This window comes from Heterodontus francisci, chromosome 24, assembly GCF_036365525.1.
Source record: "Heterodontus francisci isolate sHetFra1 chromosome 24, sHetFra1.hap1, whole genome shotgun sequence".
In the NCBI taxonomy this organism is placed as follows: domain Eukaryota; kingdom Metazoa; phylum Chordata; class Chondrichthyes; order Heterodontiformes; family Heterodontidae; genus Heterodontus; species Heterodontus francisci.
In genome coordinates this window covers 21,675,864-21,697,641 of record NC_090394.1, presented here as the reverse complement: position 1 = coordinate 21,697,641, position 21,778 = coordinate 21,675,864, and the positions used below count along the sequence as shown (strand labels likewise).

The window sequence follows — 21,778 nt, the reverse complement described above, 5'->3', positions numbered from 1 at the left end:
ATTGGATCATATTATGTTTAAGTTTAACTGAATGGAAATTATACTTATTTGTTTACAGTTTTATGAATATTAATGATCTTTCATGGTTTTATTATTCTGCAATAACCACACTATCTTCTTAAACTTAACATCCACTTCAGTGCCATGTAGAACTCCACCAGCAACTCCCACAAACTCTTCCCTGCCAGTTACCTACATAAGGCCTACTCCTCACTCATGTATCTCAATCCCAGTTTTCCCTCCTTCACTGATCCACCAGACTCCTATTTGGCTGCTCACCAAGGCCAGCATCTTCCCTACTCAGCCACTGCTCCTTTAACTACAGATTCCTGCTTTGCCATTCAGCCACCCTTTGTTACACTTTGAACAGCTATGACAGCATGTGTCTTCCTGCACGCCCCAGAGGGAGTTGCTTGCTCCACTATCAGGACTACACCTTGCCTTTCTAACCATCACAGCCTCTATTTCCATGTTAGTCTCAAACAACCTGCGACCACCTCTGATAGCACTGATCCTTGCTGTGCCTCCTATTACCACCTCTCTCTTTTTCTCCCTTTGCTCATTCCTTGAGCAAACCCCAGGCATTCCATTTTTGGGACCATTCATTACGTTCTTTTTTACAGCCATTTTCTCCTTACGACACTTTTTCAGATGACCTTAATCCTTTCCATATCACCAACTTTAAAAATTCAGCTCCACAATTTAAACTCTTACCACCCTTCTCCCCCACCACTAAGTATCTCCTCTCCTCTCTCACCCTTCTCCAAAAGCTGTGACTATCTTCCTCAATATCCTCCTAATCCTTGGAATACTGCATTCTGCTTCCTATTCCCACATGATGCCCTGTTCAGCAATTTTGCAAAATCCTGCACTTCCTCCTCTATCACTCCATTTAGCAAAGTTTTACTACTCCTCTCACATCCCCTTTCCTGTTAAGTTTAGTCCATTGTTTCCCACCATTTTCTGTTCCTCTGCTGCACCATTCTCCAACTTGCCTTCACAGATGCATCTTTCCGTGACAGTTTTGGTGGGAGTGACCACCACACAGTCCTTGTGAAGATGAAGTCCTATCTTCACACACTCCGTCGTATTGTGTGGCACTATCACTGTGCTAAAAGGGATAGATTCAGAACAAAACTAGCAACTCAAAACTGGGCATCCATGAGGTGGGTTCCAACTTTTTTAAAAAGCCTGCCGGAAAACCCTGAATCTGTCCGAAGTTCGGAAACCGCTGTTCCCACTCCCAGCACCTCTCAGCTGTGATAGTGACATTGCGATTTTTAAAAAAACTGAACAATCATGAAGCTGCTCTACTGAGTGTTCCCACTCTCTGCAACTGTCAGAGAGAGAGAAAGAGAGGGAGACAGAGAGAGAGAGGGGACAGAGAGAGAGAGAGAGGGGGACAGAGAGAGAGGGAGAGAGAGGGGGACAGAGGGAGCGAGGGATTGAGAGGGGGACAGAGAGAGAGGGAGAGAGAGGGGGACAGAGAAGGAGAGAGGGTGCTAACAGAGAGCGAGGTGTTACAGAGAGAGAGGGGGACAAATAGAGATGGGGGGAACGAGAGAGAGAGAGGGGGACAGAGAGGGGGGCAGCGAGATAGAGAGAGAGGGACAAAGAGAGAGTGAGAGAGAGTGGGGGAACAAAGAGAGAGACAAGGCCAGATACAGAGAGAGGAGAGAGAGAGAGAGTGATCAAGATCACTCCTAACAGATGGACATCTATCCAGAATACTCCGCATCGCTACAACAATTGTGTGGGCAAACATTGACTACTTGTGCAAGCAAAAAATGCTAGGTATCTCACAAAATCAGTGTCTAACATAGTGATGAGAAAATAAGTTAATAAATTAATGTTCCTATTTAAAACTTCTTCACAAAAATGCACATTTGTTGTTTTAATTAATATTAAGATAAATTTTTAATGCCTTTATCTTTCTGAAATTGTCTCACCAGCCCCCTATGTAAGACAAAAATTGTAATGTGGCCCCCCCCACCCACGCAAAAAGGTTGGACATCCCTGTTATAGACAGAGCTAAGCGATTGCACAATGAACAGATCAAATCAAGGCTCTGCTGTCCGGCCTCATCCAGTCGTGAATGCTGAACAACTAACAGGAGGTGGAGGATCTATGAACATCCCCATCCTCATCAATTGTGGACCAAGTGTGGCTCCAAGGATCCCGAGTAAAATTGAAGTCAATGGCAATCAGGGGGAAAATTGTCCACTGGCTGGAGTCATACCTTGCACAAAGGAAGATGGTTGCGGTTATTGGAGGCCAATCATCTCAGCCCTAGACAACACTGCAGAGTTCCTCAGGACTCATTCTGGGGATGAAGGGCTTATCTTATGAAGAAAGGTTGAAAACGTCAGGCCTATACCCATTCGAATTTAGAAGAATGAGAGGTGATCTTATTGAAACATATAAGAGGGGACTTGATAGAATGGATACCAGGAGGATGTTTCCTCTAGTGGGTGAGACGATAACTAGGAGAGACAGTTTAAGAATAAGAGGTCTCCCTTTTAAGACAGAGATGAGAAGAATTTTTTTCTCTCAGAAGCTTGTTAGAGTGTGGAATTTTCTTCACCAGAGAGCAGTGGAAACTGGGCCATTGAATTTATTCAAGGCTGAGCTAGATAGATTTTTGATAGACAAGGGAATCAAGGGTTATGGGGGGTGGACAGGAAAGTGGAGTTGAGACCACAACCAGATCAGCCATGATCTTATCGACTGGCGGAGCAGGATCCAAGGGCTGAATGGCCTATTCCTGCTCCTAAGTCCTATGTTCCTATGTCCCTATTTAGGACAGTGTGCTAGACTCAACCATCTTCAACTGCTTCATCAATGATGTCACTCTATAGTAAAAAGTAGATATTCACTGATAATTGCTGTGTTCAGTTCCATTCACGACTCCTCAGATACCGAAGCAGTTCATTCCCACATGCAGCAAGACATGGACAACATCCAGACTTGGATTTAACATTCACAGCACACAAATGCCAGGCAGTGACCATCTCCAACAAGACAGAGCCTAATCACTTTGCCTTGACATTCAACAGCATTATCATTGTCAAATCCCCCACTATCAACATTCTGGGGGTAACGATTGACCAAAATCTTAACTGGATCAGCCACTTAAATACACTGCCTACAAGAGCAGGTCAGAGGCTGGGAATTCCGCAACGATTAACTCACCTCCTGACTGCCCAAAGCCTGTCCTCCATCTACAAGGCACTAGTCAGGAGCATGATGGAATACTCTCCACTTGCCTGGATGAGTGCAGCTGTAACAACACTCAAGAAGCTCGACACCATCCACGACAAGATAGTTTGTTTGAGCAGAATCCTGGCCATCATCTTAAACATTTACTCTTTCCACCACTGGCTCACAGTGGCTGCCATGTGTACCATCTACAAGATGCACAGCAACATCTTGCCAAGTCTTTGTTGACAGCAACTCTTAAATCTGTGAACGCTACCACCTGCAAGGATAGGGGGTAACAGGCACAGGGGAACAGCACTGCAAGTCACTTCCGCTGCAAGTCACGCACACACCATCATGACGTGGATACATATTGTATTCCTTCAATGTCTATGTGTCATTATCCTGGAATGCACTACCTAATGCACTGTGGGTGTACGTTCACCACACAGACTGCAGTGTTTCAAGAGGTGGCTCACCATCACAAGGGCAACTAGGGATCGGCAGTAACTGCTGCCCTGGCCAACGACACCTGCATCCCATTAATTAATAAAAAATTTTAAAACATCATGGGAGAACCACCAGTTATCAAAAAAAAATCAATGACCTACAAAATAGTTACATAGAAATGAGTCTGCACTTGAACTTTTTTTTATTATTAATTTCTAAATTATATTAATTGATGAAAAAGGCATTGACCCAGATCTCGAGACTTGTTAATCATGATTATCAAGTGAGTAATCACTGAGGATCAGTGCGAAATCAGCAAAATGAGAGGATTCTCTCCTTTGTGATAGGCTAAAGTAATTACAAATTAGAAAGGTTAATTCTGTGCCAACTACATACACTTTTAAAAACTGTGATCGATGTCTTAGAAAAATGAGGTGAAGTGGGAATGATTTACAACTGCTGATTGCTTGTTTTTTTTTACCTGAAAAATAGTCAGCTGGCAGTTGGTAATTGGCAGGGTAGAAAGCTTGGTCACCCCTTGAACACCCAATGCCCACCTGATGCAGTTTATGTATTCTTGACAATGGGTAGACATCTCACCCACCTGTTTTGGCCAAGAGGCTATTTAAATATGAAAATGGGGATTCTGTAGGACTCAATCTGCATAATTGAATAGCCTACCACTGTGTGGCCTAGTTTTATTGGAGCTCCAACACTCTTTGCCATAAGTGTTCTCTTTCCTTTTATTTAGGAAATATTTTGAGCATTGTGTCAGGCTGATTGAACTAAATGAACGTGAAGACCATTGCTTATTGAAAAAAGATGGACTTGTGAATTCAACGATGCAGTGTCACGAAGCACACCTCACATGAGAGGTGCAAGGGTGCAGTGAAACAATTCTTAACATAAGTAGAATTTTCTGGAAGTACAGGGTGATAAATTAATTTATTTGTACTGTATTATAAAGACGTTAAAAGCAATGTGAAGCATTGTTTCCCTTTGACCTCCTACGATTTAACAACAATTTTTAGGACCTGTTTCAAATACAGTATATGCTATATCTAGTATATGCACTTTACTCCAACCCAGTTTTCTTAATAAAGAAGTTTTAAAGTAGTGATAAATTAGTAACCGAGCAATTTTCTTATGGTCCACATATAGATGAAGGATTAAATAAACATAACGGACTGGATTTTAAGAGCCTTAGCGCCTCTGCGATTTCCCGCACAGCGGCTCATTTAAATAGCCAGAGCGGCCCGCCCCCTCCTCCCAGTCACATGGAGGGGGAGGGTTGTCCAACACGAGCAATGGTGTCGGCTGCCTGTGTGCAGGTGCTGGCGCCATTTTTGAAGGGCAGCCTGTCCTGCTGGCAAATTTGAATTTTTAAAGTGAACCCCCACCCCCTGCCCCCACCAAAATTTACAAAAGAAAATTGTAATTCCCCTTTCCATCCCCCCAATAAAAATTACAGTAAGTTTTTGCCCCTCCCCCCAAAACAGCAACCATTCAATTCTGACCTTCCCCCCCCACCCCCGCAAGACTGCACAAAGTTGAAAGTGCACCACTTCCCACCATCCCCTACACCGATAATGCTTATTGACCACATTCCCCCCCCCCCGCCACAGTAAAAATCTTAGCTCCTCCCCCATCCCCACCAGTGTCACATCTGCTTTCCCCAGACGGGCAAATGAAAGTGTGGGAGTGCTGGCTGCCACGCCGAAGATCGCGGTGGGCCCGGAAGATTCAAGATAAGTTGATTTCAATTTATTCAACTTATTAATTTAAATATTTAAATCCAGGTCCCCTCACCCAGTGGCGGGGAGTAGTGGGGGCGGGGGTGCCGCCATGGAGTCTCGCCGTTGCCAGGAGGATCAGGCCGGGCCCTCACGCCATTGGCCTCCATTGCAGGCCTCTCCCGAAACCATTTTCTGACACCCCCCCACCACGGAGCCTGACATCGTGGGCTTGGTAAAATTTGTGCAAATATTGACTTATTGTGACAGGAAATTTAAATTAAATCTGAAACAGGATTCAGCAAACTAATAAAAATGGTTAAAAATAAAAACACAAAAATGCTGGAAAGTCTGTCGGCGTCTGAAAAGAGAAAAGGCATTTATCATTTCAAGCTGACAGCCTTCATCAGAACAACAACAGCAGCCTGCATTTATATAACACCTTTAACAGAATAAAATGTCCCCAGGCCCTTCACAGGGGCGTCATAAAACAAAATTTGACACTGAACCACGTAAGGAGATATTAGGGCAGATGGTGAAAAGCTTGGTCAAGGAGGTAGGTTTTTAAGGAGCATCTTACAGACAGGAAAAGAAAACCAGAACAACCCTTCATAAAACAAGATATAACAATTTGTTAATTGCAAATTTCAGTGCCTGCAGGTGAAACGGAATCAAAAAGAATGTGACTTGGTTTGACGTTGATAAGCAACATCCCAGAGAAATAAAATAATGCTTTGCACATAAGGGCCTTAGGGATAATTCGAATTTTATGTATTTTTAAAAATAATGTTGGATTTTAATTCGTGCTCACTTCTTATAGTCCACAATCAAGAAGAGTGTGATAAACATGAACAGCAGCTGTTGTTTGTCCTTTTCCGGAGAAAGTATTAGTGAACTGCAGGCTTTATATCGGATTCAGCTATCAAAATACCCACAGTACTGTTCACAATGTAACAGGACTGTACAAGCTGGACAATTACTGAGTTCTGCTGTTTGGCAATCATTGTACATGGATACAGCTGTCATTGCATTGTATAATTTTACACACAGAAGCAGTGATTCCCTTTACTTACAATAATTGATGCTGTTTTGTATGTAGTAATAATTTATATTTAATTCTGCTTTTAATTTTATACTTTTGTCGATTGCAGTTAATTTCTTATTTATTACATCCACTGTATTGTAATTATTGTCATAAATGTTTCCAAGCAACCATTAATGTTTCCCTGAAAGGTTCTCATTTATCTTGTTTATGTCTACTGCCAGAGTGCTTCTTCAGTAAAGGCCTCAGCTTCATCCCTTTACGTTCCCAACTGTCTTCAAAATTCTCCTTCCATCTGAACCCTTCTCTCTGGCCTTTTACCCTCTCAAGATTTTTTCATTGAGAACTGCCCCCATGATATTGACCATCTCAATTTCTCTGCTTCCCTTGCTCACTCTAACCTATCTCCTTCTGAACTTGCAGCACTCAGTTCTTCAGGTCCAACCTTAACATTGTCATTAAACTTGCTGATAAAGGTTTTGCTGTTGTTTGGTGAACCTATCTGTACCTAGCGGAGGCTGAACTCTCTGACACCTCCTTCTCCCTTTCCCTAGACCACGAGCTTAACACTGAACATCAAGCCACTGTTTCCAAGATGTCACTGACCTCATCTCCTCTGGAGATCTTCCCTCCATGGCCTCCAACCTCATGGTCTCCCACTCACGCACAGCCCGCTTCTACCTCCTTCCCAAGATCCACAAACAGGACTGCCTTGGTAGATCCATTATTTTAGCCTGTTCCTGCCTCACTGAACTGATTTCTTCTTATCTTGACTCTATTTGTTTACCTCTTGTCCAGTATCTTCCCACCTACATCTGTGTGTCTCCTGACAGCCTCTGCCACTTTAACAGTTTCCAGTTTCATGGCCCTGATGTCTCTTTTTCACAATGGACGTCCAATCCCTTTACACCTCCATCCCCCACCAGGATGGTCAGAGGGCTCTCCACTTTTTCCTTGAACAAAGGCCCAACCAGATCCCATCCACCACCACCCTCCTCTGCCTGTCTGAACTTGTTCCTACATTGAACAACTTTTCCTTTGAGCCCATTCACTACCTCCAAATAAAAGGTGTTGCTACGGGAACCTGCCTGGGTCCTTGCTCTGCCTGCCTTTTCAGGGGCTACATGGAACATTCCTTGTTTCAGTCCTCAGGTCTGTTCTCTCAACTCTTTTTCTGGTACACTGATGACTCTATCAATGCCATTTCCTGCTCTTGCCCTGAACAGGAAAACTTCATCAACTTTTCTTCCAACTTCCATCCTTCTCTCACCTTCACATGCTCCATCTCCCATTCTTCCCTTCCCTCCTTCAACGTCTCTGTCTCCATTTCTAGGGCTAAGCTATCATCTGCTATAGGCCCACTGACTCCCACAGTTATCTCGACTACACTTCCTCACACCCTGCTTCCTGTAGGGACTCTATTCCATTCTCCCAGTTTCTCTGTCTCCGTCACATCTGTTCTGATGATACAACCTTCCATACAAGAGCTTCTGATATGCTTTCCTTTATCGTCAACCCAGGATTCCCTCCACCTCGACTGTGCCTGTTGCATTTCCCACACCTAGGGCTTAACTTTACGAGCCCTCCAGCGTGGAGTCACGGTGGTGGGTGGGAAAGGGCCTCAGCTTTTATTTAATTTTTTGAGGATAATGTACTGTGATATAACTTTAAAACTTAAAATTGCTTCTAAGGGCTGAAGCCCTTTAAAAATGGCACTGGCACCTGCGCAGTGGCGCCTGACGCCATTGCTGGGGATGGAACAGCCGCTCCCCCCTATGTCATTAGGAGCGGCAGTATTACCCCCTCCATTTAAATGAGCCCACGCTCGAAATATGGCGGGGACTCAGCGACAGCACATCCGTACATGAAGATCACTAACAGCAGAGCGTGCCGCTGCAATTTGCAGCACGCTCATAAATTTCAGTCCCTACTCTCATCCTTTCTCCTCCCTCCCTCCTAAAACTGCATTACTGTTCCCCTTGTCCTCACCTTCCACCTCACCAGACTCCAGATTCAATGGATCATCCTCCGTCCTTTCTGCCACTTCCAGCATGACGGCACTACCAAACACATGTTCTCCCCTTCCCTTTCAGCATTCTGAAGGGATGGTTCCCTCTGCGACACCCTAGTTCACTCCTCTTTCACCCGAACACCTCTTTCCCTTCCTATATAAGTGCAGGAGATGCAATAACTGCCATTTTGTCTCCTCCCTTCCCACCATCCAGGGCCCCAAACACTCCTTCCACGTGAAACAGTGATTTACTTGTGCTTCTTTCAATTTAGTATACTGTATTCAATGTTCCCAATGTGCTGTCCTCTGTTATTTGACAGTTCAAATACAGATTGGGTGACCGCTTTGCATAACATTCAGTCTGCAAGCATAACCCCGAGCTTCCAGTTGTCTGTCATTTTAATTCTTTGCTTCATTTCCACTTTGACCTCTCTGTTCTCGGCCTCTTTTACTGTCCGATGAAGCTCAATGTAAGCTCAAGGAACAACACCTCATCTTTTGATTAGGCACTTTACAGTCTTCCGGACTCAACGTTGAGATTGACCATTTCAGATCATAACCTCTGCCTCCAATTTTTTCAGACTGTAACTGTTGGTAATGCTTCTGCTGGTTCCATTTATTCCTCCTCTAGACCCATCTTTTGTTACTCTACTTGTCCCATTACCATCTCCTTTTGCCTTGCACCATCATCCCTTTTGTCATTTAGTCTCTCCTACCTTCCAGCCTATCACAGGCCTTCCCTTTAGTTCTTCCTTCCCTCCCCCTGTACTTGCTTAAAAACTGTTACATCATTAATATTTTTCAGCAGACCCTTCATTTCAATATGTTAATTAAGGTTAATGGATGTAATTAAACTTACCTGGTCCTTACGGCCGTCCCACGCCCATATTCCAGCCACTGGCCTGAACTCCCACACCCTTAGTGGGTAAAACTTTTCCGATTGGTGGGGCGGGGATGGTGGGAAGGGTTTGAGGGTTAAAGTTACTAAAGGTTGGAGAGGAAAGGTCGGGATCTGAACAAAGGTTTTTTTGGGGGGGAATGAGCAATTAATGAATTGATTATTCCTTGGGGGTGTGGGTGAGGAAAGTGAAAATGTTATTAAATGTGTAACTTTAATTTTTAACGTTCATTCCCTTTAAAAATTCATATGCTAGTGAAGAGCTTGAAGCCCTTTAAAAATGGCACCGGTGCCTGCTTGTTGGCACCGGATGCCGTTGCCGGGGATGGAATGGGGGCCCCCTCTATGTCATTGGGGGAAGGCGCTCTGCCCCCCTCCATGCTAATGTGCTACCACACGTAATATCGCGGGGGCTCCGCAGTGCGTGTCTCGTGCGTGCGCTGTGCACTTTTTCAAGCCCAATTCAGCCGAAAATGTCTGCTCATATCCCAGCAAGAACCAAGACCCAGGAGGTTTAAAGGAACTGCTTGTTCTTTTTCTTTTAGCCAGAAGAAATACTGTTAACTGTTACGTTTGAATCACTGAGTGACTGTCATGTGACAAGCCCCTCCCCATCTGTGGTTTTAAGCTTGTGACTTTCTGCAGCAGAGAGAGGAGGAGCAACTGGACCCTGACACATGCAGACCCAAATGGGGGCCTCTCTCTCTCTCTTTCCATTCCAACTTGAAACCTTTCAAATCCTGCTTTTTGACTGACTACTTCTGCATACTCCAGTTACAATCAGAAACCCTGTTGGAGGAAATCATCCGCATTGCTATCTCCAAGCGACCCACTGAATCAGTCATCTACCTCTTCAAACTAAAAGCCACCAAATTCAGCTAGAAGCCAGCCGAATCACCAAACCAAACAGACTGTATACCCTTTTCTTTTCTATAGACTCTAACTCAACCAAACTACCTTTCCCCACTCTGTAACCTATTTGTGTGTGTGTAAACCTCCAGAATGTGTGTGTGAGTGAGAGTTGGTGCGTTGTTTATTATTTTCAGTAGTTCAGTTTAGGTGCAATAAAGTTAACCTCTTTCTTTGTTAACTCAAGAACACCTGTCCAATTAGTTCTTGTTATGATCATAGCAGGTAAGTAATCAAACACCGACTGAACTGGCCAGTACATCCACTTTAAATCTGTTGTGGTCAAACAAGGAGAGGGAAAAGAGGGAAGCTCTTTGGCCCTCCTCATTTGACTGTAACAATATGTTTAACAATAAAACAATCACCCTCAGATAGGAGACAAGCATGGCTTTTTCCTTCTGTTTGAGTGGCTGTTCTCTATAGTTAATCTGCGATTACTAGTACAAATTGAAAGAAGCCCGATAACAAAAGTTCATGATGTATCCGGTTTGGAGAAAGACAAATATCGACATTGGGAAACTGTCGCTGCAGCAGTAAGATTCATGATCATTGTGAGTGACGCAGATTGCACACGAACTCACACGTTCCAGCTGAACTCCTGTGGCATTGGGACTGGAGCATGGCTGTAATATTCAGCTGTTAAGAGGGAAAGAGTTTAAACTGAGATATCTCATTAAGGACACTATCCAGGCATTCCCTGTCAGGAAATGGTTTAAATGGCAGGGCGAGCTTTTCTAGATTTGCAGCTGCTTATAAACGCCCAGCTCTTGGACTTGGCCAGATAATTAAGGTTATGAAAAACAATTGACTTTCTTACTTTTTATATACGTTTGACATGCTGAGGTGTGACAGACATGTGCTAGATGCAAGATTTTTCTTTTTATATCGATATATAATCTATTACTCTTCATCTCCATTACTCTTTGTCATGTGTCCTTTGTGTGATGTTAAGCAACACAATGAGGTACGTGGATTTCAGGGCCTTGAAGATCTTCAACAGGTTTATTAACAGTTAAATTAGTATATACAATTCAGAGAAAACCATGTACAGAACCTTAGTTCAGGGTGTTACAGTTGTGGAGTGACTATGGCTTCTTGTCACATGACTATGACCTGGTACTTAGCTCATTAGCATACTGAGTTAAAGGTACATCACTCTTGAAGTGATCACACAACAGACCCTTTCTTTCCAAAGATAAGTCTTATATGCTGTAAGTAAAAAAACATAAAATTGGACAATATCAATTATTTACACAAGGATAGAGATTATGAAATTTACGAGTGCAGAAGCTTAAGAGACCATATAGCATTTCAGTGGTTTGGCAACTCTTCCAGATGTTGTTACGGTATAACTTCTGGGGATGTAGATTTCACCCTTGGATGTTTTAGTGTCTCCTGCATCTCGGAGAATTTGCATATAAGCTGTTGCTATTTTTTCTGATGTTTCTCCCTCTCTGCATTCAGTTTCTGTTGCTCTGTCTTCAGCCTGCTAAGATACTCTGTTGCTTTTCTCAGGATGACCACTTTTGAAGCCTTGTCATTCTTGGAAAGTTCCAGCACTTCATCTCGAAGAGCCAACAGACAATGCTTCAAGTCATCCCACCACTGTCACCATATCATGCGTCCTTTGTGTGGTATTAAGCAACACAATGAGGTATGTGGATTTCAGTGCATTGAAGATCTCTAACAGGTTTATTAACAGCTAAACTAGTATATACAATACAGAGCAAACTATGTACTGAACCTTTGTCTAGGGTGTTTTACAGTTGTGGAGTGACTGTGACTTCTAGTCACATGGCTATGTCCTGGTACTTAGCTCATTAGCATACTGAGTTCTTAAAGGTACATCACTCTTGAAGTGATCACACAACACTGTTCATCTTTTTTAAAATTCAATCATGGAATGTGGGCGTCACTGGCTATGCCAGCATTTATTGCTCATCCCCAATTGCCCTTGAGAAGGTGGTGGTGAGCTGCCTTCCTGAACCGCTGCAGTCCATGTGAGGTAGGTACACCCACAGTGCTGTTAGGAAGGGAGTTCCAGGATTTTGACCCAGCGACAGTGAGGGAACGGCGATATAGTTCCAAGTCAGGATGGTGTGTGACTTGGACGGGAACATGCAGGTGGTGATGTTCCCATGCATCTGCTGCTGTTGTCCTTCGAGGTGATAGAGCTCGCGGGTTTGGAAGGTGCTGTCTAAGGAGCCTTGGTGCGTTGCTGCAGTGCATCTTGTAGATGGTACACATTGCTGTCACTGTGCGTCAGTGGTGGAGGGAATGAATGTTTGTGGATGGTGTGCCAATCAAGCGGGCTGCTTTGTTCTGGATGGTGTCGAGCTTCTTGAGTGTTGTTGGAGCTGCACCCATCCAGGCAAATGGAGAGTATTCCATCACACTCCTGACTAGTGCCTTGTAGATGGTGGACAGGCTTTGGGGAGTCAGGAGGTGAGTTACTCGCTGCAGGATTCCTAGCCTCTGACCTACTCTTGTAGCCACGGGTATTTATATGGCTACTCCAGTTCAGTTTCTGGTCAATGGTAGCCCCTAGGATGTTGATAGTGGGGGAGTCAGCGATGTTAATGCCATTGAATGTCAAGGGGATATGGTTAGATTCTCTCTTGTTGGGGATGGTCATTGCCTGGCACTTGTGTGGCGCAAATGTTACTTGCCACTTATCAGCCCAAGCCTGGATATTGTCCAGGTCTTGCTGCATTTCTACATGGACTGCTTCAGTATTTGAGGAGTTGCAAATGGTGCTGAACATTGTGCAATCATCAGCGAACATCCCCACTTCTGACCTTATGATTGAAGGAAGGTCATTGATGAAGCATGAAAGTTCACCAGACTGATCCCTGGCATTGGGGGATTGTCCTATGAGGAGAGATTGAGGAGACTGGGCTTCTATTCTCTAGAGTTTAGACGAATGAGAGGTGATCTCATTGAAACATACAAAATTCTTACAGGGCTCGACAGGGTAGATGCAGGAAGAATATTTCCCCTGGCTTGGGTGTCCAGAACCAGGGGACACAGTTTCAGAATAGGAGGTAGACTATTTAGGATTGAGTGGTGAGTCTTTGGAATTCTCTACCCGGGGGCTGTGATGGCTCAGTCATTGAGTATATTCAAGACTGAAATTGATACGTTTCTAGATATTAAAGATATCGAGGGATATGGAGATGGTACAGGAAAATAGTGTTGAGGCAGAAGATCAGCTGTGATCTAGTTGAATGGTGGAGCAGGCTCGAGGGGCTGAATGGCCTTCTCCTGCTGCTATTTTCTATGCTCCTAAGTGGAAACATCATAACTGAATTATTCTCGACCTGGGCCATTGTCTGATCACCATGGGGGTGAGACCAAAGCTTCTCTTATCAGCAAAAGATGTGACAAACTTTTTACCTTAAAAAGGCAGCCCTTGGAGAGCGACCGAGAGAGAGACACTCAGACAGAAGCATCACCAAGACGTTTGTCCAACTAAGTGTTGGGAGAAAATCCAGCAAGGCAGAAGGGAGATGCCCTGCTGTGAATTCTACATTTCCAATTTATGCAGCAGTGTATTGAAAGTGATCCTCTGTCTTCAGATTGAACTTTCAACCAAGACAGAAATCTACGAACACCACAGGCCTGCAACCAACGAGAAGCTGACTTTCGAGAGAATTCAACAGGTTTACCATGAACCCCGAAACCCTACCTCACTTGAAAACCGTTTACCCCTTTTCCCCTCTATCTGTCTCTTCTTGTGCCTGTGTGTGTAAGTGAATGCGTGAGTGGATGCGGTTGCGACAATTTTGGGAGAAGGTATATAACTAATTTTATGTTTTAAACCTACAAGAAAACCTGTTGCTGTCTGCTCAATTGACAAATAAAACACAAAGGGGTTAAACCCTAATAACAAAAAAACCACATTCGCTGCGGTCTGGTGGGAGTTGAACAGTGGGACCACCCACATCCTCTATCACGTGGGCACGACAGTGGGAGGATACCCATCAGGAGACGATGAACAGGCTGCGTCTCTTTCCTCTTGAAAAGGCTGTGGGGTGACCTTATAGAAGTCTTTAAAATTATGAAAGGTTTTGATAAAGTAGACACAAAGCTTTTAACTTGTGGGGAGGAGTAAAACTAAAGGTCATCAATGTAAGATCGTCACCAAAAAAAATCAAATAGGGAGTTCAGAAGAAACTTCTTCACTGAAAGAGTGGTGAGAGTGTGGAACTTGAGTGAATAGTATAGATGCATTTAAGGGGAAGCTGGAGAAGTAGATGAGGGAATAGAAGGTTATGCTGATAGAGCTAGATGAGGAAGGATAGGAGAAAGCTGGAGTGGAGCAGAAACACCAGCATGGACTGCCTCGGCCGAATGGCCTGTTTCTACTGTAAATTCTTTGCATGTAATTGCAACAAGGGAGTCGGTTAGCTCAGTTGGTTAGTGTATAATGCAGAAAAATATCAACAGGGTGGGTTCAGTCCCTGTACTGGCTGTGGTAGTTCTTGGATGCCTGCCTCCTCGCCTGGCCCCATGCTTGAGGAGTGGTGATCTTCAAGCTAAACATCACTAATGGGGAGAAATACCGATGGTCTTTTGGGACCATGGCTAGAGGAATTGCACCAAGAAGCAAGACTAACATTGCAGTTTGGCGCAAACACCGCTGGGCGCTGAGCAGCGCTGCGGAGCCGCGCTCGGAGCAGAAGAGGGGCGGGGCAGGAGGCGGTGTCGCTGGGGTGATTGACGGGCGGGGTCGGGCCCGGTGGGTGATTGGCTGGCGGGTGGGGGCAGCAGCCGCTGGTGGCAGCGGGAGGGAATTGACACCGAGTGTATGAGAAGAAAGTGGGGAGCCGAGGCGAGCGGCTGAACGCTGATTGATTGATTTATTATTTTTTGGTGCGCGTTTTTTTTTGGTCACTCGAAGCCGCTCCCGGGACTCCGAGCCTCGGGAATTGCGGACGGGCGGAACCCCTCCCCAGGAATCGGGGGCCGGGGGAAGGGGCGGCGGGCGGCGCCGTGGAGGGGGAGGGTCTGACTGAAGGAGGGGGGGAAAAGATCCTAAATATCCGGAGGGATTCCCCCTCTCCCGGTGCTGGGAAGGATTGTGTGTGAGGGAAAGGATCGTTCGGAAAGGAGATTTGATTTTGCGCCTGGAAAGGCTTTGGGGCGAAGCTGGGGATGGAGTGAGCGCCCGTCCGGCCCCCAGATTCAGCTTGTGGGATCCGGCTCCAGCCCGAGCCCGATGGCGGCGGCGGTGAATTATTCCCCTCCCTGGTGGGTGAACCTCCTACACCGTCTCCCCCACATCAACATCCAGCTAGAGACGGTCAGCAGCGAGTTCCAGCCCGAGGACACCCAGTACCAGGAGGTAAGAGACTCTGCTTCTTAGTGCCCTTTTCATACCCTCAGTGGGCAGCAGCCTGCCGTCTGGAGAGCATTTCATTGTCAGCGAAAGGCACTGATTATTATCGGTGAAAGTTGGTCATTTCTCCCTTTTATGAGTTTAGGTAACATCATAAATTGTAGCCGTAAATTATTGGGTTTCTGTTTTGCCAACCACTTATGCACACCCCGAGTTAATGGCTGGAAATCTGCTTTTGTGAACAAGAATGTAAAATGTGCCAAGGCTCAACGCCGTGAGATGCTGAGTTCGGAGTAGCTATTTAAAGCCGCCAGAGATAATCACTGCAACTTTTTTAAAATGCTGGTGCGTGGGTGCACCACTTACTGTGTGTGAAAGCCAGCAGCAATTGTGTTGTGGAGGTGATGACAGCTTGCACTGTTCACGTGATGAAACATTCCGTTTTCCAGGGGATTGAGGGTATTGTGAAGGAAGAGGGAGGGAATTACAGGAGGTGGCCAAAAAGAGTGGGTTTTGAAGACGGGAAGTGATATGAGAGGAGAAATTCCAAAGTGCAGGAGTATGATGGATCCTCTGTGGATTTGGGGATGGGCTGAGGGAATGCACAGTATAAGGGTTAAAAGTGCAGGATCTTTACTGGAATTTAAGGTTGGACACAGCTGACAAATTGTGTCCTTATGTGTATCGCCAAACGCTTAAATGTAAATTTATTTGAAAAGGGATATTAAATGTTTTCAAACCTTAGCTTTTTCGTTTAGAAAGTTAGACCTAACTTTGGTATTAGAACTTTTTTTTTGCTATTGCCTGATTAACTTCTTTACATTATTTAGTTTCCAGCATGTGTGAACAGTGACCAACATTGATGTTGGAAAGATGCATTTGTATATTATCAAGTGGATTACATTGGTGCCAGTAAGTTGTAGGGAAAATTAAACCAATTCATTTTATTGCGATAATGTGGATAAAACATAAAATGGAGAAAAAAAGTAGTTCTGCCCATTGAAATTTATCCCTCTAGTACCCAACTTCTGATGATGTGCCCTGAAAATTGCTCCCACTGCTAATACTTCATCCTTGTATTGTGTGGCTCAAAATCATTTCTCCAGGCATAACTCAGGTTGGAAGGATAAAATCTGTAATTGTACTGCTGGATGTTTTTCATGTTTCAAGTGGACATAGTATGAAAAGTCCTCACTCACCATTGCATTTCATTGAAACCCAGGTGTAAAATGTTCTGAGTGTATCTATGTGAAATGGTGGACATGTGAAATGTTTGCTTTACTGAAACTCCAGTGACTATTTTCAGCAGTTAAAATGGTCGTTTGGAAACATTTCCTGCTTATCATGTACTACTCAGACATAGGTAGATTCAGTCCTGTTTGCTTGTGCATTGATTTACTTTACAAAACTTCATGGAGTTACCACTTGTTAGCCCAGTTGTATGGTAGATGTTGATACTCCTGTAGTTAAATCAGCATGTACCCTGGCTGAACTCAACATTACAGTGATATGATCATGTTGGAAATGTTTCTTCTCCCCAGTATTATGCTGGAAAGTAACACTTTCTACTACATTGTGTGGGAAGGAAGAGAACAAAAACTGTCCAGTGTGAATGCTTGGCATAATAGGGCAAAAAAGAACAAAATGTACCTTCATTAAAATACATTGTTTTAAAATATTGTGTTGAAGCTTTTATGGAAGGTTAGTTCCACTTACATGTGTCATGTTTTTATAGTAAGCTATCTTTGTCTTCTCTCTGAGCTATGGGTTGGAAATATTAACTAGTGAAGACATCTTTCTCCAGAAAAGTAATCTTTGGGTTAGTAGTTCATTGCCTTACCACAGTTAAATTAGGCTCATTTGTGAGGATGGAACAAGGATGTTTCAAATGGTGGATTGCATGTGTCAGGAGTTATTAAACTAATATCTAGCAAAGTGTGAGTGAAGGAAGATGCCACTTATCTAAAATACATTTTATTACAAAAGTATATGTTAGGATTGGATCCCAATTTAGTTTTATTAGGAAAAAACATGGATACCTTATTGGTAGTGTTGCTAATGTTAAATTTTTATTGTACATCTGAAATAGCAGCAGTTCCACACTCTAACATGTTCTCTGCAGTGCATAACTGTGTGGTGTTGCAGCAATCTGTTTACAGTAGTTTCTGCTTGAATGGTGCATAGCAATAGCAGTTAAGGGAGTTGGAAAAAACATTGGATGCAATATGATTTATTTAAGAGAATGAGCAATACTGTATATGGATTTTACTATAAAATTTAATTTGTGGTGAATTGTGAAGTGATAATGTAGTATGAGGGAGGATTATCCAATAAATCGAGTGAAGTAGTAGTGAATTATCAGATTTTTGAATGGTGAATAAAGTATTTTATAGAAGGACATAATTTGCACTTCATCCTGAGGGATATGTCTTTTCAAATCTGTTACCTATTGCTGCCAGGCTTAATATATTTAAATGGTGAAGGCTAAGGGACAGTGGTTTATATTGAAGGTTTCAACATTTTGATCATAATTCACATTGAGGGAAAGGCCCACGCACTGTCCTCGTCGTCTGATTTTATAGTGAAGATCCTTCCCAATCATAGAGCTGGGATCTATTAAATTACCTGTTTGAGATTTGCTAACTGTTAAATTATTTTTACGTCCCCCAGAGTTAATAGTGTTTTTCCAATGCCACAATCTCGCGAGGAGGTGGGAGCTATTTTTCTGCATTTTGACTGGACCACTTCACATTGTTAGTGACTGGGATTGTACTGTGTATTCACAATGTAGGTGTGAAACAAGGGAGAGGAAGGTTTGTGTATATTCAGTTAAATGTCAAAAGAAACGAGACTGAACATGCTGGAAATCTGAAATGAAAACAAAACTGCAGAGCAGATCAGTCAGCATCTGTAAAGAGGAAACATTTTGGGTGTAATGTCTTTGTCAAAAGGTTTATAGGGTTAGGTTTGACTGAGAATACAAGCTCAGAAAAGGTAGCTTGAGCGGTTTGCACAATCTTAACTTTCAGATTTGTAGTTTTCATAGCTGTGTTAAAGCTTGTTTTTTGCATTTGGGATTCCGTATTGCTGTTTCTGCATTTCAAAAGCAAACTATGCAGAATCTTTCTGCTTCTCGTTTATAAAATATATTTGCTGAATATTCTAATTTGTGTACCATCCCAAGAAAGTACACCAGTGGCCATTCTTTCCTTGCCCCATGGAAGTTGCTGTCTTGTCAGCAATCAACAATGCAAAAGGAACCTTAAAGCAAAGGTAAAACGTAATTTTAATCACAACAGGTAGATCTCCTATAGCCTGCACAGTACAGGTGAAATTATGGTTTCTCTTTTAATTGTCTTTGCTTTGTGTGTTGCTGTTTATGTCTTTTGTGCTTTCTGCTTCTCTTTTCTCTTTTTCCCCCTTAATGCTGCTTCTTTGTCTTTCCGTTTGGGTGGAGGTAGTGAGTGTATGGTTTGGTGGGGAAGGGAGCCACCAATATCTGCAGGTTGCATTTGGGGGGTGCTTTTTCAGGGAAATTGTGGTCCTCACTTGTTTGCATCCCAACCCCAGTCATGTGCTTTCCCCTCATCTGCCCTCACCCTTTCACATCTTAACTCCTCGCTACCATGTTACTCCCTACCATGCTGTCACTTGTATGATGATCCCTACCTCTTCCTCTTTAAGCGACCTGCTCAACCCCTGTATAGTCTCTTTCTCCCTTGCTGCAGTGTTACTCACCTCAACCACTTGGCCTTCGCAGGAGTTAGAATTAGAACGTTACAGCGCAGTACAGGCCCTTCGGCCCTCAATGTTGCGCCGACCTGTGAAACCATCTGACCTACACTAGGATATTATATCCAGTTCTCGTCACCGCACTTTTAGGAAGGATGTGAGAATCCTTGAGAGGGTGCAGAGGAGATTTACCAGAATGGTTCCAGGGGTGAGGGATTTTAGCTGCAAGGTTGGTTTGGAGAAACTGGGTTTGTTCTCCTTAGAGCAAAGGAGATTGAGGGGAGATATGACGAAGGTATTCAATATTCAAACAGGTTTGGATAGAGTAGACAAAGAAAAGCTATTCCCATTAGCTGATGGTACAAGGACTAGGGGACACAGATTTAAGGTTTTCGGTAAGAGACGCAGGAGGGATATGAGGAAGAACTTTTTAATGCAGCACGTGGTAATAACCTGCAAGTCGCTGCCTATGAGAGTGGGGGAAGCAGAGACGATGAATGATTTCAAAAGAAAATTGGATGGGCACTTGAGGGACATAAACTTACAGGGCTACGAGGATAGAGCTGGGGAACGGGACTGATTAGATTGTTCTACAGAGAGCCGGCATGGACTCAATGGGCCAAATGGCCTCTTGCGATTCTATGACTCTAATTAAATACTTTTGAAGTAGTTACTGCTGTTAATATAGGAAATGTAACAGCCAACCTGCGTATAGCAAGGCCCCACAAAGAGAAATGAGATAATGATCAGATAATCTGTTTTGGTGGTGTTGAAAAATAAATATTAGTCAGGACAATGGGGAGATCTCCCTGCTCTTCTTCGAAATAGTAGCATGATTTCTTTTACATCAGCCAGAAAGGGAAAATAGGACCTAAGTTTCACGTCTCATCTGAGAAATGCCAAGTCCGATAATGCAGCATTCCCTCAGTGTTGCAATAATTTTCTGCACACGTCCGTGGATTGAGTTTGGCACCCTCAACCTTCTAACTCAAAGAACAAAGAACAGTACAGCACAGGAACAGGCCATTCGGCCCTCCAAGCCTGGGCCGATCTTGATGCCTGCCTAAACTAAAACCTTCTGAACTTCCGGGGACCGTATCCCTCTATTCCCATCCTATTCATGTATTTGTCAAGATACCTCTTAAACGTCGCTATCGTACCTGCTTCCACCACCTCCCCCAGCAGCAAGTTCCAGGCACTAACCACCCTCTGTGTAAAGAACTTGCCTCACACATCCCCTCTAAACTTTGCCCCTCTCACCTTAAACCTATGCCCCCTAGTAACTGACTCTTCCACCCTGGGAAAAAGCTTCTGACTTTCCACTCTGTCCATGCCGCTCATAACTTTGTAAACCTCTATCATGTTGCCCCTCCACCTCCGTCGTTCCAGTGAAAACAATCCGAGTTTATCCGACCTCTCCTCATAGCTAATGCCCTCCAGACCAGGCAACATCCTTGTAAACCTCTTCTGTACCCTCTCCAAAGCCTCCATGTCCTTCTGGTAGCGTGGTGACCAGAATTGCACGCAATATTCTAAGTGTGGCCTAACTAAAGTTCTGTACAGCTGCAGCATGACTTGCCAATTTTTATACTCTATGCCCCAACCAATGAAGGCAAGCATGCCGTATGCCTTCTTGACTACCTTATCCACATGCGTTGCCACTTTCAGTGACCTGTGGACCTGTACACCCAGATCTCTCTGCCTGTCAATACTCCTATGTGTTCTTCAATTTACTGTATACTTCTCACCTGCACTTCCAAAATGCATTACCTCACATTTCTCCAGATTAAACTCCATCTGCCATTTCTCCGCCCAAGTCTCCAACCGATCTATATCCTGCTGTATCCTCTGACAATCCTCATCACTATCTGCAACTCCACCAACCTTTGTGTTGTCCGCAAACTTACTAATCAGACCAGCTACATTTTCCTCCAAATCATTTATATCTTCTACAAAGAGCAAAGGTCCCAGCACTGATCCCTGCGGAACACCACTAGTCACATCCCTCCATTCAGAAAAGCACCCTACCACTGCTACCCTCTGTCTTCTATGACAGAGCCAGTTCTGTATCCATCTTGCCAGCTCACCTCTGATCCCGTGTGACTTCACCTTTTGTACCAGTCTGCCATGAGTGACCTTGTCAAAGGCTTTAATGAAGTTCAAAGATAAGAGTGCTATCACTGAGCCACAGCTAACACTCATATTAAGGCCGTGAGGGCATTTTGTTTCTATACTGACCTCAATAGCTCCAATTAATTGTTCTGTGCAAGGAAAGCGAACAAGTCATAGTCTGGATTAGCAGGAGTGTTGATTAGAGACCAGAGGCCCCTTAAATCTCAGTTTCTCTCCCCATTCCACCCTATCTCTTTACATTCAAAATTAGCATTAAAAGAAAATACATCAAATTCAAAACTGTTTGTTTGCCTCTCTGTTTTCCTTGCTTGTTTTCTCCCTGTTTCGTAGC

At 43.9% G+C, this 21,778-nt stretch overlaps 2 protein-coding genes across 5 annotated transcripts in view; both read left to right on the top strand.

The window, feature by feature from the left end:
• Positions 1-11,844, top strand: part of si:dkey-26i13.8 (kinesin-like protein KIF19) — a 209,126-nt gene extending 197,282 nt beyond the window's left edge. Inside the window, exon 20 of the mRNA XM_068055750.1 lies at positions 11,757-11,844. Coding sequence (XP_067911851.1) covers positions 11,757-11,761 — 5 coding nt within the window. The 3' untranslated portion in view covers positions 11,762-11,844. The remainder of the gene's footprint in view (positions 1-11,756) is intronic.
• Positions 11,845-15,002: 3,158 nt separating this feature from the next.
• LOC137383234 (protein tweety homolog 3-like) overlaps positions 15,003-21,778 on the top strand; it is a 216,094-nt gene continuing 209,318 nt past the window's right edge. For 3 of the 4 annotated variants that reach the window (XM_068055746.1, XM_068055744.1, XM_068055747.1), the window contains exon 1: positions 15,004-15,588. In XM_068055746.1, the coding sequence (XP_067911847.1) occupies positions 15,463-15,588 (126 nt within the window). In that variant the 5' untranslated portion in view covers positions 15,004-15,462. Of the gene's footprint in view, positions 15,589-21,778 lie in introns of all 4 variants that reach the window. The other variant, XM_068055745.1, reaches the window with a different exon arrangement.